The sequence below is a fragment of the Vipera ursinii genome (genome assembly GCF_947247035.1).
Source record: "Vipera ursinii genome assembly, chromosome: 1".
In the NCBI taxonomy this organism is placed as follows: Eukaryota; Metazoa; Chordata; class Lepidosauria; order Squamata; family Viperidae; genus Vipera; species Vipera ursinii.
The window spans coordinates 266,635,070-266,649,479 of NC_139512.1; the positions used below are offsets into that span (position 1 = coordinate 266,635,070).

General features: G+C 40.7%; 1 protein-coding gene across 2 annotated transcripts in view; it reads left to right on the forward strand.

Moving 5' to 3' along the window:
* The window catches only part of PDE7B (phosphodiesterase 7B), a 154,475-nt gene that overhangs the window by 118,841 nt on the left and 21,224 nt on the right, over positions 1–14,410 (forward strand). For both annotated transcript variants that reach the window (XM_083368055.1, XM_083368056.1), the window contains 3 exons: positions 2,710–2,861; positions 7,461–7,524; positions 9,807–9,902. In XM_083368055.1, coding sequence (XP_083224181.1) covers positions 2,710–2,861; positions 7,461–7,524; positions 9,807–9,902 — 312 coding nt within the window. The remainder of the gene's footprint in view (positions 1–2,709; positions 2,862–7,460; positions 7,525–9,806; positions 9,903–14,410) is intronic.

Here is a 14,410-nt window from a genome sequence, read left to right on the forward strand (position 1 = left end):
CTGGCAGCAGCTGAATGGGTGGCCAAAACGTTTTTAAATAAGGGAACATTTACTTTAAATAGGCAAAAATTAAGTTCGATCAGTGGAGCCCTTGGGAAATCCAAAGTTTTAGCCTTAAAATTCCATTTGCATTAACCAGATAAACTTTATTTTGAAAAACTAAAATGTTTAGTTTTAATACTGAAGGGAAGATGTGTTTTCTTTTTTTTTATTTAATTTAAGAATGTTATTAAATCACATTTCAAAACAAATATATCCTAGGGAACCTTGTAAAACATTTTAAAGCCTCAGTTCTGAAATAAAAGTCGGCAGTACTTTTAGCAGTACTTTAGCAGGGGGTTGGACTAGATGACCCTTCCAACTTATTATTATTATTAGTAGTATTAGTATTAGTATTAGTATAATATTAGTATTAGTATTAGTATTAGTAGTATTTTGTACGTGTAGCTCTGGATCTGGATATTGAGTAATCAAGTCAGATTGATTATCCACTTTAATGTTCTCTATGAAATAAAACAATATTTTCTGTTATTTGCTCCCAAACAACAATTTGGGAAATGCTATACTTTAATGTAGGGACGCGGTGGCTCAGTGGGTTAGGACGCTGAGTTTGTCGATCAGAAGGTCGGCAGTTTGGCGGGTCGAATCCCGAGTGCCGCGTAGCAGAGTGAGCGCCTGTTACTCATCCCAGCTTCGGCCAACCTAGCAGTTCAAAAGCACGTAAAAATGCAAGTAGAAAAATAGGGACCACTACGGTGGGAAGGTAGCAGCGTTCCGTGTGCCTTTGGCAATCTAGTCATGCCGGCCACATGACCACGGAGATGTCCTCGGACAAGCGCTGGCTCTTCAGCTTTGAAACAGAGATGAGCACCGGCCCCTAGAGTTGGAAATGACTACAACACATGTGCGAGGGAAACTTTACCTTTACCTTTACCTTATACTTTAATATTGGTACGCCTTAGATAAGTATTACTAAAGAGTGTGGAAAATATTAAAAAGGGACACAATAAGGTTTAATTTGAAATCTCTGTGTTAGGTACTCTATGTTACTGTCCAAAGATGAATTTTTTAAAATGAACAAGTTTTGCTCTTAGAATATAACAGTCATTTTAAGGAAGCTGTGCAGAGATATGTTAGCAAGATAAATAAAGTTGATTTTTATCTTTTGGATTTACAATGTAGAAAGCAAACACTATAGATCTGCCAGTAAGAGCAAAGAGACAGTAGAACAGAGGTTCATCTAAAATTTCCTTGACATTAAATGCAGGGATAAAATATTGTAGATTGTAATCATGTTTTGTTTCTTAACTGAAATATGAGGACGCACTAAAGGCTACCAGGTGCAAAAATCCAGATGACCACCAGATGAAAGCAAAGGGATGTGTGTAGGAAATTCCAATTTTTGTGCCATCCAGCAGGCAATCCAGATCAGACAACTCTTAACACATTTAAATAATTCTCTTTACTCCTATATCTGTTTAGGCCAGAGCTGGCTATAGACATTTTGGCACTCTAGGCAAAGTCATATCCTGGCGTCTCTTATGATTTGACTCATTGTCTGAGTTTGCTAAGAATTTCAAAATGATGTCCTTTTGTTTCTTGTTTCTTTGACATTTGGAGATTTATAGTTGTGATTTTCAACCTCGGATCATATACATTCTAAATAATTTTAAATACATCAGTGACCCTTATCATATGTCAGCAACTCTGTGAAATTATATTAAATCCTTGACCAAGCACACTGACTCACAGGGTGCACCATTAACACTTTTCACTTTTTGTGTATGTTTCAGAAATCTTTTCAATTTTGATGCTCCCTAATATTTGATGCCCCTATCTCAGTGCCTAATGAGCCTTAGCCTACAGGCAGTCCTGGTTTAGGATGTAGAAAACAACAGACCAGTAATATTTTGATTCTTCCTAGTTTTGACAATTTATCACACTTTTCTCTTTGGGAAAGCAGAATGTGATGGTAGTATCTTACTTTTTGTAATTAGGTAAAGGTTCCCCCGTACATGCATGCTAGTCGTTTCCAACTCTAGGGGCCGGTGCTCATCTCCGTTTCAAAGCCAAAGAGCCAGCGCTTGTCCAAGGACGTTTCCGTGGTCATGTGGCCGGCATGACTAGACACCAAAGGCGCACGGAACACTGTTACCTTCCCACCATAGCGGTCCCTATTTTTCTACTTGCATTTTTACGTGCTTTCAAACTGCTAGGTTGGCCAAAGCTGGGACGAGTAACAGGCACTCACTCTGCTACGCGGCACTCGGGATTCGACCTGCCAAACTGCCGACCTTCTGATCGACAAGCTCAGCGTCCTAACCCACTGAGCCACCGCGTCCCTTAATTAGGGAAAAGAAGAGCATAATTATCCCAAAGGTGCTTTTTCATGAGGCAACTGGACTTTCTTTTTTCTCTTTGAAGACCATGCAAAAAGTTTCTTCAGCTCTGACTGGATGGTGGGGAAGAGCTGAAGAAGCTTCTTGGATGAGAAGCAAAACATCTTCAAAGAGGAAAAAAAAAGTCCAGTGGCCTCGTGAAAAAGCACCTTTGGGACAACCATGACCTGGATGACTGAGACTTTCCGTAGACAAAGAGCATAATTAGATTATTCAGGAATTTAAAAAATAGCTAACCAATGTTTGGCTTTTGTGGGGTTGTTGTTCATTACTTTAGTGAAGATCTTCTGTCCCCATTTTTTTCCCATAGATACCATTTACTCAGGAGAAATTGGAACAAAGAAAAAGGTTAAGAGACTATTAAGTTTTCAGAAATACTTCCATGCATCCAGGCTATTCCGTGGAATCATCCCACAAGCTTCGCTGTACTTACTGGATGAAGACTACCTTGGTCAAGCAAGGGTAAAAAGCAATCTATTCTTTCACGTTCGGTCCTTATAATCAAGCTGCATTTGGATTCTCATTCCTAATTTAACCATAATTTGATTGATTGATTGATTGATGTCCTGTCTTTATTATTTTTATGAATAACTCAAGGCAGCAAACATACCTAATACTCCTTCCTCCTATTTTCCCAACAACAACCCTGTGAGGTGGGCTGGACCGAGAGAAACTAAATGGCACAAAGTCACACACCCAGCTTTCACGCCTAGAGCTCATGGTCCCCCAGTTTCTATCCTGGTGCCTTAATCATTAGACCAAATTGGGAAGGATGACAAGCTTCCTGGTATGTTTGAATGAAAATGGGAACAGAGAATCGTGACCTAAGCTTACAAAAACTGAGTCGTGTGCCAAGAGGTCACAGTTAGGATTTGATTATCTGAATCGGGCCGCTGTGATGAATAAAGCTGTATTAATTTCATCCGTTTGCCATGTAGGCAAGTTTGATTCTAAGGCAAGCTAGCTTAAAGAAGTTGACAGGAAAAAAATAATACTGTAGAGAATGATCTTGTGCATGTCAACTCAGAAGTCTGTCTTGTTGAACTCTTAAATAGATAGGTATGGAATTGTAGCTTTCATCTTTAGCAGCACCATATCCAAGTAAAACTATTGCAGGATGAATTCAAACCTTTCAGTCAAGCCCCTTTATCTATTTTAACTGGTTTAGATGCAGGTAATTTTTGTCTTACAGGCATTCATTTAGTGCCCGTTCAAAGTTACAACAGCACTGGGAAAAAGTGATTTATAAGTGGTTTTCACACTTACAGCCTCTGCAGCATCCCTATGGTCACGTGATCAAAATTCAGGTGCTTGGTGACTGGCATGTATTCATGACAGTTGCACTGCCCCTGGGTCATGTGATCACCATTTGTAAGCTTCCCAGCTGGCTTCCGACAAGCAAAGTCAATGGGGGAAGCCAGTTTCGCTTAACGACTGCATGATTCACTTAAACAACTGCAGTGATTCCTTTAACAGTTGTGGCAAAAAAGGTTAAAAAATGGGGCAAAACTCACTTAATTGCCTTACAAGGTCAAAAATCGAGGACTACCTGTATCATGGAACTTAACATTTCAGTAACATTTACTTTAACAAACTCAGAGAGAACCTAAAAAAGATTCCATGGATGAAAATCCTAAAGGGGAAAACAACTCAAGAAGCGTGGGAAACTCTGAAAAATGTGATCATAAAAGCCCAGACCAGCACAATACCACTGAAAAAGAAAAACAAGAAATTCAAGAAGAAACCAGCATGGCTGCACAAAGATCTCTCTGACAAACTGAAAGACAAAAAGGAGAAATAAAAAAAATGGAAAGAGGGTCACATAAGTAAGTCCGATTATCAACAGACAGCCAGAACATGAAAAGAGGAAGTCAGGAAAGCAAAGGCTCAGAACGAACAAAGACTTGCAACAGAAATCAAGGATAATGGAAAAAGTTTCTTCCAACATATTAACAAGAAGAAAAAAGTCAAGGAAACTGTAGGTCCACTAAAAAGAGAAGCTGGCAAGAAAATAACAGGCAACAGGGAGAAAGCAGAGCTGCTTAACTCATACTTTGCATCAGTCTTCACACAAAAAGAAACTATAGCCCAACATACAAAAAAAAACACTGCCAAAGACAAACTAGAAACAAAAATTAAAATAAGCAAGAAAATGTTAAGAGAACACCTATCCAACCTTGACGAGTATAAGTCACTGGGACCCGACAGATTACATCACAGACTTTTGAAGGAGCTGGCAGGTGTTATCTCAGAACCATTACACCACATCTTTCATAAATCCTGGAGCTCTGGGGATTGGAAAAGAGCTGATGTACTTCCCATCTTCAAGAAAGGGAAAAAAAACAGACCCAGGAAACCACAGACCAATCAGTTTACATCAATACCTAGAAAGATCCTAGATAATCAAAAACAGATCTGTGAACAACTAGAAGCAAACAAAGTTATAACTAGTAGTAGACTTGGTAAGCTAGAAAAAGGTGAAATAGACAACATCACCACCAGATGGATCTGTAGCTGGCTGGCAAACCGTACTCAACGAGTAGTCCTCAATGGCACTACATCCACATGGAGAGCAGTAAGCAGTGGGGTACCACAAGGTTCTGTCTTATGCCCAGTACTCTTCAATATCTTCATAAATGACTTAGATGAGGGAATTGAAGGGGAATTCATCAAATTTACAGATGATGCCAAATTGACAGGAGTAGCCAAGATTCCAGAAGACAAACTCATGATCCAAAAAGATCTTGACAGACTTGAACAATGGGCCCTATCCAACAAAACGAGTGTCACTGTGGAGAAAAGTAAAGTTTTACATTTAGGCAGGAAAAATCAAAGGTTCAAGTACAGATTGGGTGAGACCTGGCTCAAAAACATAACTGTGAGAGTGGCCTTGGAGTCTAATGGACGATCACTTGACTATGAGCCAGCAGTGTGCAGCAGCAACCAAAAAAGCTAATACAGTCCTGGGTTGTATAAACAGAGGCATAGAATCAAGATCACACAAAGTATTAGTACTGCTTTGTAAAACCCTAATAAGACCAGACCTGGAATACTGCACCCAATTTTGTTTATCATATCACAAAAAAGATGTTGAGAGGTTGGAAAAAATTCAGAGAGGAGCAGCTAAGATTGATCAAAGGCCTGGAGACTAAATATACGAAGAACGGCTGAGGGACTTGGGTTTCGGTAGTCTAAAGAAAAGAAGAAATAGGGGAGACATAATAGCAGTATTCCAGTATTTGAAGGGCTGCCACAAAGAAGAGGGGGTCATGTTATTCACCAAAGCACCAGAGGGAAGGATGAAAAACAATGGTTGGAAATTAGAAGCAACCTGGAATTAAGAAGAAACTTCCTGACAAGACAATTAATCAGTGGAACAGCTTGCTTCCAGAAATCATGGGCGCTCCATCACTGGAGATTTTTAAGAAGAGACTAGACAGTCACTTGTGTGAGATGGTATACATTCTCCTGCTTAAGCAGGGGGCTGGACTAGAAGACCTCTGAGGTCCCTTCCAGCTCTCTTCTATTCTTCTTCTTAAATATTGGTGTCTAGTAGTCCCATGCTTTTGGTACTGTCCATGGGGTTTTCATGGCAAAGATACTGGAATGGGTTGCCATTTCCTTCTCCAGGCCTGGAGGAACGTTGTCCATGGGGTTGCGATGGGTCGGACATGACTTCACAACTAACAACAACAACAGTCCCTTGCTGACATTAATACTAGATGACCTTATCTGTAAATCTAGGCTAGATTCAGGAATTAGTTGATGAGACCACAGTGTCAGGGTTCATAACAATGCAACATGAAAATAATGTATTGTTGCTGATGTATGTCTTCTTGGGATCAGGCTTTTGAACTGTCTCTTTAATAGTTATTATAAACCAGCCAGAGTTTGGAGTGATATGGCATACTGATAATTACATATATTTTGATTAAAGAACAGAACTTGAGTATAAACCATGATTTACAAATCAGAATGGCTGATGCTAAACCAAACCAAATAAATCTAGTCCTCAACTTACAAGCAATAGTTAGCGACCGTTTGAAATTTACAATGGCATTAGAAAAAAGTGAATTGCAATCGGTCCTTGCACTTATAAGCACTGAAGCATCCCCATAGTCAAATGATCAGAATTCAGGCACTCAGCAACCAACCTGCATTTACTATGTTTGCGGTGTCCAGGGGTCACGTGATGACCATTTGCAACCTTCCCAGCCAGCTTTTGACAAGCAAGGTCAATGGGAGAGGCCAGATTTGATAATGACCACGATTTACTTAACAACTATAGTGATTCGCTTAACAACTATGGCAAAAAACAACTTGTGAAATTGGGTGCAACTCATTTAACAGCCACCTTACTTAGCCATGGAGATTCTGGTCCCAAATGTAGTCATAAGTTGAGGACTACTTGTAACCCATTTTATAACTCAGCTCAATATGTAAAATCCTGTTTTATTTTTATGCCAGATTTCCTTCCCCAGTTCCCCCTTTTTCAAACATTTGTGGATTGTTGTCTCCATCACACAAATGTAGGCATTTTAAGTTAGCTCAGGCATTAACTAAAATTTACATTATTCATTCTTAAATAAGGGGTTAGGCATCTCAAAGGTTATCGTCCTATGCGATCTCTAGACCTTTGTTTTATGCCCCAGAATCTCCCTAAATAAAATGTGTAAAGCTTTCAGAAAAGTTGGGACTCTTAATGGCAAGACATTGCCAAATGAAGACATAAAAAAGGGGGAAATTGCTTCGGTTCTTACGTGATGTCATAACATGATCACATTCCTCTGTCTATGCAGATTCGGGGCGGGTGGGGGAATGAAACTCTTATGTAACTTCATGCTGTGCAGCAGCCATATTTAAATACTTAAACTGGGATAAATCACCTTTATTGCAAGTATAAAACTTGATTTGATTTCCAGGATAGCTCTAATTCTAGATGAGACTTTCTTTGTGCAATTGTTGCATTCTATTTTAAGGATTCTGCTCATTTTAATAGAAAGCGCTTTACATTTAAGTTGGAACATACAATTATTCTGCATTTTATCTTTCTGTTTCCAGCATATGTTATCCAAGGTGGGAATGTGGGATTTTGACATTTTCCTGTTCGACCGCTTGACAAATGGTAAGATACAAAGAAACAGCACAAAATGCTATTTCATTAAATGTATGTCCAATAGTGATGTTTCATGTTTTCACTGATTGAACTCAAAAGTTGTTCCTTCAACCTTAAAGCTTGTTTTGTTGAAACTTGTCTTCTTACACAACTTGAAGCTTAAATGAACAGGATAGAAAGTTACAAAAATGCCTTTTTACAGCTGCGATTGTCATATCCTATGCTGGAATCTACTTTATGAAGAATGGTGCCTTTAGAGAAACATCTTGGCTATTGTTGGTTCAAAGGTACCAACTCTGTAACTGTGGACAAAAAAGAAATAAAAGGAAAAGGAAAGGAAAGAAATTGTCCACAAGATATCAAAAGTCTGTAGAGATTTGTGCAAGTTCACAGCACGTGCATGTTGCTTCTTGTTCTCATTGACACTTTTAGTCTTCTCCCTTCCTGGTTCAGTATATGCCAGACCTCACTCCTTTATCACCCAGATGCTGCTAAAACAACTGTCCTATCTTGCTGCTACTGATAGTCCTTGCTATTTTTAAAGCAAAACAAACAAAATTCAACAACTGCTTTCTTAGTAATTTGTGTAACTGTAGATATAACTTTAAAATTACCCGGTTAGAGTCAGCCTTAGGCTATGATGTCAGGAGGAAGACTGGGGCCAGAATTTTTCCCCCAGACTTCTTCAGTGGTACATGTCCCCAGCCCTGCCAAAAAAAAAAGTCCTGTAAAATTCAGGGTGACAATTATCCCTTACTTTTGCTCAAAGTATCCTGGATGAAGGTTGTTGTTGTTGTTGTTTTAACTTTCAAAATGCATTGCACTGCCCATAATGGTACAAGATTCTTTTTTGCAGCTCAGCCTTTGGTGTGAATTCTGGCTTTCATTCAAAATGCACCCTACTGTCTTTTCCTCTTAAGGAGAAATGCAATAATAACAGATATGTTGCACAAAAGATAGCTTGCTGATTGTAGCCGGTACAGTGAACAGTGCCTAAATAGCACCATGGGCTTAGTCAGTCTGTTGTTTCTTGAGAGCAAAAAATTAATCTTAATGCATACCCAGAATCTTCTGCCAATACTTGGAAAGTCCATGAAGTATAGGCAGTCTTCAGCAAAGAGTAAGTGTGAAAAGAATAGGATATTTGGACATCACTGAAAACTCCTGGACATGTTCTTCCAATATACAGGTCATTCTTGACTTACAACCATTCCTTTAGTGAACTGTTTAATGTTATAATGGCATTGAAAAAAGTGATTTAGTATTGGTCCCCACACTTAGGACCACCACAGCATCCCCACAGTCAAGTGATCAAAATTTGGGCTTATGACCAGTCCTCACCTTTATGACCATCGCAGCATCCCCAGTCACGTGATCTTAATTTGGTCACTTGGCAACCAGCATGTATTTATGAGAGTCACTGGATCCCGATTTCATGTAATCACTATTTACGACCTTCCCCGCCAGCTTCCAACAAGCAAAGTCAATGGGGCAGGGACCCAGATTCACTCCAGTGATTCTCTTAACAACATAGCAAAAAAGGTTGCAACATCAGAAGCAACTCAGTTAATACCCACCTTGCTTAACCACAGAAATTTGGTCCTGATTGCGATTGTAAGTTGAGGACTACCTATATTCATCTGTCTGCGTGGCAAATATAAGAAATACTCTTATTTCATATCTGAAAATGGCTTAGTACAGGGGTCAGCAACCTGAAACAGTGAAAGAGCCACTCGGAACCGGTTCCCTCACAAAAGGAAAAACTGGGAGCCGCAAAAAATGTGTGCGCATGTGTGTACATGCATGCATGTGCAGAACAGGGTTTGACTGAAGAGTGGAGCCAAGGCGAGATATGCACCTACCCTGCATATTTGAACTGATTGGTTAAACTTGTTTAGTCCCACTTTTTTTTTGACTGCACATGGTAGAGGACTGGAAGCCGCAGGAGACGGCTGAAAGAGCCGCATGTGGCTCCGGAGCCGTGGGTTGCAGACCTTTTGGCCTAGTACTACTAGAAAGTGGGTAGAAGGATTAAAACATCCCTAGTAAAATAAAATTAAAATAATACTATCTTGACATAGTTGCAAGCCCTCCAGATGTTCTTGAAATGCCTTTAACTGCCATGCTAGCTAGGAATTTGTCGTCCCAATCAACTTAGGCCTCTACTTGTTTAGGTAATCAAAAACTACCAGGAAGATTTCCAGAGTTACAGAACCTGCATTCTATCTACTTTATGCTATAGTACTAAATGCAAGTAACTGATATGTTTTTTGTTGTTGTTGTTCTTTCAGGAAACAGCCTGGTAACCTTGTTGTGCCACCTCTTTAATATACATGGGCTTATTCATCATTTCCAGTTAGATATGGTTACATTATACAGATTTTTAGGTATGCACATCCTTCCATTACCTGTAAATGTTGATGCTATCTCTTTAAATACCTTAGGCTCAGAATCTCTGAAGTTAGGTGTGGACAACCTAGGAAGGCAGAGATTTCTGCATCCCATCTTCTCAATTTCTTTTGATGGCCCCTGGAGCTATTTGGTACAAATGGTAGGGATGTCAATGGATGAAACACACATTATGATGCCAGAATGTGGACCTTAACTTTTCATATTTGCTTGGGGTTTGCATCATGATCCCACCGTACATATTTCATTGTCTCCCTTTACCCTGCTATCTGACTTTCTCCACTTGACCTGGTTTGTCAAATTCGCCATTTCAAACTGAACAAGACTATCTCAACCCAAACTGAACATAGGGCTCAATCTCCCATCTCCCAAGCTACAAGGTAACCTTTTCTTTTTATGTCATTCTGTCATTAATTTTGATTTCTCCTCATCCCCAATCCACAGCTACAGTTATCTTTAGTTACTTTGGTTTCAAAGTGATTTCCTTCTTTTCCCGATATTTTTTAAAATGGATATGAATTAGCACATTTCAGTGTTGGTTGATAATGTGGTCAAGAATAAGAACTGCCCTGCTTCTACTATCTACTTGACTTTTATATTATATTTATATACCACTGAATCTGCCAACAATTCATGGCAGTTTAGATTGATAATTAAAACATTCATTCTACAATGACAACTAAAACATCTCTAGTAAAAAACCTAAAATTAAAATAATGGTATCTTGACATAGTTGCAATAATTGGATGGAACAATATCAATCCATCCAATAAAAAGCATAATAAAAATAAATGTTGTATAGGCTCTGGCAGGCACAAGCTGATTTAAAGCAGTGTTTTTCAACCACTGTTCCGCGGCACACTAGTGTGCCGCGAGATGTTGCCTGGTGTGCCGTGGGAAAAATTCGAAAGATTTAAAAAAAAATGTCCGCCCAAAGAAGCCGGGCCACATGAGGCTGGGGCTCCGGACAGCCCGCACCGTAGTGCTTCGGAGGCGGCGAGGCCGGCAGTTGCAGTTGCAGCTGCTGCTGCTGCTGCTGCTGCTGCTTCATCGTCGTCCTCCCCGGTGCTTCCCTCACCGCCGCCGCCTTCACCGCCGCCTCCTTCTTCTTAGACAGCTCGCCGGGCAGAGCGCATCCTCCATCCGCCTGCCCCGCTCCGCCTGCCCTGCACGTTGGAGGGGAAAAGTTCGCCGGAGGTTCACGAGCTTTCTCTCCTACCCATTGCCGGCTTGCCCAGCGTTGGGGTGAGCCTAGGACCCGGGGAAAGGAAGCACCCCACTCCCCGCCGCCGCCGTTGCCTCCCCGAGCGGGCTTTTCAGTTTGGTCTCTCCGCTGCCCAGGCGGCTTTCAGCTCCCTCTCGCCTCACAGTGCCGCGCTCCAGTCAGTTTTGCAGGCTCAAGTTACAAGTCCCGTGGACGGGGGGCCGGGTGCCCGCAACTCGCTGGAAGCAAAAAAAAAAAGGTTGTTTGCGTCTCTCGCCTTGCAGCCACCTTCCTCTCTGCCCAACTCTCTCTCGAGCTCCCAGGGAGAAAAGGGGAGGGGGCGCCGTTGCTCACTACCACAACACCCCCTGGAGGACAGCCGTGACGGATCGGGCGAGGTGGTGGGATCGTTCGAGGCTTCTCCGAACTCTGCTCGAATCCTTCCCTGGTGGCGGAAGACGTCATCGACCTCCTTTCCCATTCAGCGCTGAAGAAAAGGGCGGGAGAAAGTGGTGGGGGGAAAGGGGGAGATGGTCTCCGTTTCCCCAGGCCGACTTTTTTCTGGCCGAGAAAGGCGGATGGGCTTCGGGATGACATTAGCGCCCGCAAGCGCTAATAAAGCTTTAGGCCGCCATAATAATGATAAATGATTACATTAGATTTTTTTTAAAAAAATGATTAGCTAGCAAACTAGGGCTTCCTTGTTCTCAGGGCTGTTTGGGAAGATACAGTATTTCTGTTTATAACGAAAAGGAACCTCTCTTAACTTCCCTCTGCTTGGCCTTAAAGCAGGGGTAGGCAACCTTGGCTCTTTTATGACTCATGGACTTCAACTCCCAGAAGTGCTCGAAAATTACTGGTGAGAAGAATTATTTTCTTTTATGGTTTCAGGAACCATTAACGGTTAAATTTTTTAACATTTTCTAATGGTGGAGTGCCTCGTGATTTTTTTCATGAAACAAGTGTGCCTTTGCCCAAAAAAGGTTGAAAAACACTGATTTAAAGTGGGAAAGTTCTCTGGAAAGAGAATTGATTTTTTTAAAAAATCCCATTTATATCTCACCCTTCTCCGAAGACTCAGGGCGGCTTACAATCTAAAGCACAAATCAATGTGCTTAACAATAGCCTTCATTCTATGTATATGCCTGCTTATTAGGGCTTTTTGGGGGGCCCCAAGCGGCATTATTACAAAGTCAGCTTATTGCCCCCAACAATCTGGGTCCTCATTTTACCTACCTCGGAAGGATGGAAGGCTGAGTCAACCTTGAGCCTGGTGGGACTCGAACCTGCACTAATTGCAGGCAGCTGGTGTTACTTAAGGAGGCATTAGCCCACTGCTCCACCAAGGCTTTATCTTGGTGGAGTACATTACAGATTTTTATCTGGTTCTATCTCTGTTGGGTACATTACAGATTTTATTTTTCTTATGTGGGAAAAGGTTTATAAAATACATTCTTCTAAAATGCCAAGTTAGTGTGACAGTTTATTTATCACTTCCCTGCGAAGTGAAATTGAACAACTACTTGGCACAATCAAAGCTTAGTAGCAAGGTGGTAGAATTCTCACTTCTGTTGCTAACAGGAGTCAAAAGGGCAAAAGAACCTTGGTGCCAGTCTTTCAGCTGAAATGTGACTATTACAGGACTAGGAAACCCAAATAGTTTAAGAAGTCTAAAAGTACTAGACTGAAAAAGTAAAAACCCAAACCAAGTGTGTGGTCTTTTCTTTGCCTCACTACAGGAATGATTTTGCCATGTATCCATTTAAAACAATCTTCCTGTAGTCATTTAGATTAATTTATAAACCTATAAAGGAACCATTTCAACATCCAATTGAATGAGGGATGAACATTTGTTTGTCTATTGATTACTTTGTTAACAAGGTTTGTCTACTAATTATTTCATTATCAAGGTATTCCCAGATATCCCGGATAATGTATGTTCTGTTAAGGGTAGCTACTGCCTCCCTAAGTTATTGCTACCACTGTCAAACTGCTTTTACTCTTTTTCCTAATGTTTACCTATAACCTGCCTTCCCATAATTGAGAATGATTATTCTTGTCCTACAGTCCACAAAGATTGAGAATAAGTCTTAGCTATCTTCTTTGTGACACTGCTTTTTTTAATCTCTTCTTTCAGGACTCCCATTCCAATTTCTGATTCGTTTTGATAATGATAATGATAAAGTTGGAAGGGACCTTGGAGGTCATCTAGTCTAACCCCTTGCTCAGGCAGGAAACCCTATACCATTTCAGACAAATGGCTGTCCAGTCTCTTCTTAAAAACTTCCAGTGTTGGAGCATTCACAGCTTCTGGAAGCAAGTCATTCCAATGATTTACTATTCTAACAGTCAGGAAATTTCTCCTTAGTTCTAGGTTGCTTTTCTCCTTGATTAGTTTCCATCCATTGCTTCTTGTCCTGCCCTCAGGTGCTTTGGAGAATAGCTTGACTCCCTCTTCTTTGTGCCAACCCCTGAGATATTGGAGCACTGCTATTATGTCACCCCTAGTGACATTTTTTCTGAAGTCTTGTTCAGGTCTGGTGCCCAGAAGGTTTGACCAATGCAGGTTTCTTCTCATAATATACCAATAGTGGTATATTTCAGAGCTGAACCGTAAATATGGAAAGAAGCTCTTGGAAGATAGAATTAGAGTGGGTTGTAGGGGAAACCTCACAGGGCACACTGCTATTTCCTGTTAGCCCAGAACAATTGTGTAGGAGGTGAATATATGCTCAACATATAAGGGCGTGCTTTTTGTACAAACAATACACCATCTCGTACTCAGATTCAACATGAATCCTGTTGAAATTAATCATGAATCATGCTGAAACCAGTCAAGGACAGAACCAACCTAAAACTTAGGCGAAATTAGACAGAACAGTTATATCACTAGAACGACTTGCTCCCAGAAGTAGTGGGTGCTCCAATACTGGAGGTGAATGGAGATTCTCAGTCATCCAGGTCATAGTTGTCCCAAAGACCCTTTTTCACGAGGCAACTGGACTTTCTTGTTTTTCTTTGAAGACGTTTCACTTCTCATCCAAGAAGCTTCTTCAGCTTCTTGGATGAGAAGCAAAAAGTCTTCAAAGAAAGACAAGAAAGTCCAGTTGCCTCGTGAAAAGGGGTCTTTGGTTCAAGCCTCTTCAGCTTCTTGGATGAGAAGCGAAATATCTTCAAAGAAAAACAAGAAAGTGCAATTGCCTCATGAAAAAGCATCTTTGGTTCAATGCTGGAGCCTTTTAAGAAGAGATTTTACAACCATTTATCCGAAATGGCATAATG